At 29.2% G+C, this 2,595-nt stretch overlaps 1 protein-coding gene across 2 annotated transcripts; it reads left to right on the top strand.

Annotated features, from left to right (window-relative positions):
• Nucleotides 1-228: 228 nt before the first annotated feature.
• Nucleotides 229-1,498, top strand: LOC111309677 (two-component response regulator ARR17-like). Of its 2 annotated transcripts, XM_022908677.2 has the most exons (5): nt 229-564; nt 657-736; nt 839-916; nt 1,024-1,091; nt 1,219-1,498. In XM_022908677.2, exons 1-5 carry the CDS (start codon nt 432-434, stop codon nt 1,313-1,315), a joined length of 456 nt encoding a protein of 151 aa, XP_022764412.1. In that variant the 5' UTR covers nt 229-431; the 3' UTR covers nt 1,316-1,498. The 2 variants fall into 2 exon arrangements, with proteins under 2 accessions (XP_022764412.1, XP_089604341.1); XM_089748215.1 differs by having other exon boundaries at nt 286-564; nt 657-916; nt 1,219-1,466.
• Nucleotides 1,499-2,595: the final 1,097 nt, after the last annotated feature.

Genomic DNA, 2,595 nt, shown 5'->3' with positions numbered 1-2,595 from the left:
ATATAAATAACAAATGTGGGGGACTGAATCAAATCAAAGAGAACCCCAAAAAGGATCACGAAATATCTGTGATATATACTATGATATACTTTAATTTTTATGATTTTTACTTGAATTTTATTTTTCTACCCTTCAAAAGCTCCATTTTCTGTCCCTCCAAACAGCCCCACCAACCTCCATGTTGTTTTCTCTATAAATACAATCTCTCATTACATTCATACAGCTCTTGTGAGCTTGTTTATTGGTCTCTTGTATTAATTATTGTCCAATTTTTAGTGTCATCAATTTTTTTTCTGTTACATTATATAATGCATGCAGGGCACCTGTCTGCTTATTTTGTGCATTAATGTTGATTTTTGTGACTAGTCTGGGGTACTACTACTGTCTTATTTATTATCAAACTAGTGCTTAGCAAGAAGATATATCAAAGTATGGATGGTGGCGGTGGCTGTTCCAAGGACATGACGGTGGAGTTTGGAGATGAACCCCATGTTTTAGCTGTGGATGATAATCTCACTGATAGAAAACTAGTGGAGAAGTTACTCAAAAGCTCCTCCTGCAGAGGTACATTTTCTCTAATCCTTCATATTTGGACCTATTTTTTCAAAGCATTTCATTTGGAGTACTTTAAAGCATTTTCCTGTCTCTTTTTGCAGTAACTACAGCAGAGAATGGGCTGAGGGCATTGGAATACTTAGGATTGGCAAATGATCAGAGGAATGCCATGGATGGTACCGTAAGTAACATGACATTCCATTTGCAAAAACTCTTCAAACTGAAAAAAAATCATCACATTCTTATATTCCTAATATTTTTTTATTTTGTTTGTTATCTGCAGGTTTCAAAAGTAAATCTTATAATAACAGATTATTGCATGCCTGGAATGACAGGATTTGAGCTGCTTAAGAAAATCAAGGTATTGAAAATTTAGAGTGAAGACTGAAGAGTTGGTAACATTTTTTAAGTACCCTTTTTCAGGATTAATTTTAACCATTGCAATTGTGTTTATGTTTTGAAAAACAGGAATCAGTTCTGAAGGAGGTTCCTGTTGTGATCATGTCATCTGAATATAGCCCTACTCGGATTAGCCAGTAAGTTCTTGAAAATGCATTTGGAGTTGGCCCAAATGATGAGTTCAATGTCTTCTCCTAATAAAAAAAATATTTTCTCTGTTAACCATGTAATGTTAAAGATGATTTTATGTATATATGTGAACAGGTGCTTAAAGGAAGGTGCTCAGATGTTCATGCTGAAGCCCCTGAAACAGTCAGATGTTAAGCAATTGAAACGCCATTTGATGAAATGCAGCAGCTGAAATATATTTTCTTAGGACAAAATTGGCCATGACCAAGATTAGTGTATGGGAAAGATTTGTAATGATAATTACTGTACACACATCATTTTCAATCTTTCAAACCAAAAGTTTCACTTAGTTGATTCTTGTAATTATTTTAAATGATGACATTCATAGTTATGAAATTTGAATTTCAATATTTACATAATTTTCCTTTTTATTTTCATGTTGCGTTATTCTTTATAAAAAAATTCAGTCTTTCACATGTAAATTAGTTCTGTATTTCTCCCTTTCTCCACATTTGTATGAGAAGAACAGTTTCAATTGTGTTTTTTTTTTTTTTTTTTGTGAAAAAAATTGGATTCCATCTAGCTTTATTTTATAATGCAAACATCATTTAAATTTATGAATTTTAGATTTCAACCTTCCAAAAGCAAATTAGTCCTATTATGCTCCATCTCCACATCTTGTATGAGAATTAACAGTTTTAATTAATATCTAATTTTTATGCATACGATCCACTTAAGTCGTATATCTCATATTCTAAGTTGATTGTACGAAAAATCAAATAAAAAAAATCAGATTAAATTGTAGTTTGAATCTTTTTGCGACTATCAATAATTATTTTTCATGTAAATTTTTAAATATTGTATTATTTTTTATTATGTATTTTCATATGTTTCGTGATTTATTTTTAGATGTTTTAATTTCTTATAAATTTAGAAACTAAATTCTCTTAATAGGTACACTATTAAATTTATGTTTAACATGTATAAACCATTATAAATAACTCTCTCATTTTTTTTTTGATTTGGATTATTTTTAATTTTTTTTTAATCTCTTTATTTTTTTATTTTGTCTAATTTTTATAAATAATGGTGCTTTAAATGAAATAAAAAGAACTATTGAATTCCATTTCAGCTTGTTATTGAATGCAAGTATCATTAACCATAAGCAAGTCAGATCATGAAATTTAACAACTCTTTAATCGGTGCATGAATTTTTTTATTCAAAGAGCAATTGCATAATCTCTTATTCCAATAATAAGTTTCAAATAAAAAAATTGGATAAAGAGCAAATTAATGAATTTGGAACAATGGCTAAATGAGAAGAACAAATTTAATCAATATTAATTTCACCTTTTAATCAAAATAGGAAGAATCATTGGATTCCTTTCCAGTTTTCACTTTGTTCTTAAATGCAAGTATCATTAATAGAAAAAGCCAATGTATAACGAGATAGGAGCTTTGGGAAACAAACAAATTAATGGATTTGGATCATCTTTGGTTTATTTATTAATT

The sequence above is a fragment of the Durio zibethinus genome, chromosome 19, assembly GCF_047325235.1.
Source record: "Durio zibethinus cultivar Kanyao isolate XHJ-2024 chromosome 19, ASM4732523v1, whole genome shotgun sequence".
Lineage (NCBI taxonomy): Eukaryota > Viridiplantae > Streptophyta > Magnoliopsida > Malvales > Malvaceae > Durio > Durio zibethinus.
This window is presented reverse-complemented; position numbering and strand designations above follow the sequence as displayed.

Bases quoted from the DNA above. Each gene is read 5' to 3' on its own strand.
- LOC111309677 (XM_089748215.1), top strand. From the start codon at position 432: ATGGATGGTGGCGGTGGCTGTTCCAAGGACATGACGGTGGAGTTTGGA. The intron at 917-1,023 runs GTATTGAAAATT...TTTGAAAAACAG, and splicing joins AGCTGCTTAAGAAAATCAAG to GAATCAGTTCTGAAGGAGGT. The intron at 1,092-1,218 runs GTAAGTTCTTGA...ATATGTGAACAG, and splicing joins AGCCCTACTCGGATTAGCCA to GTGCTTAAAGGAAGGTGCTC.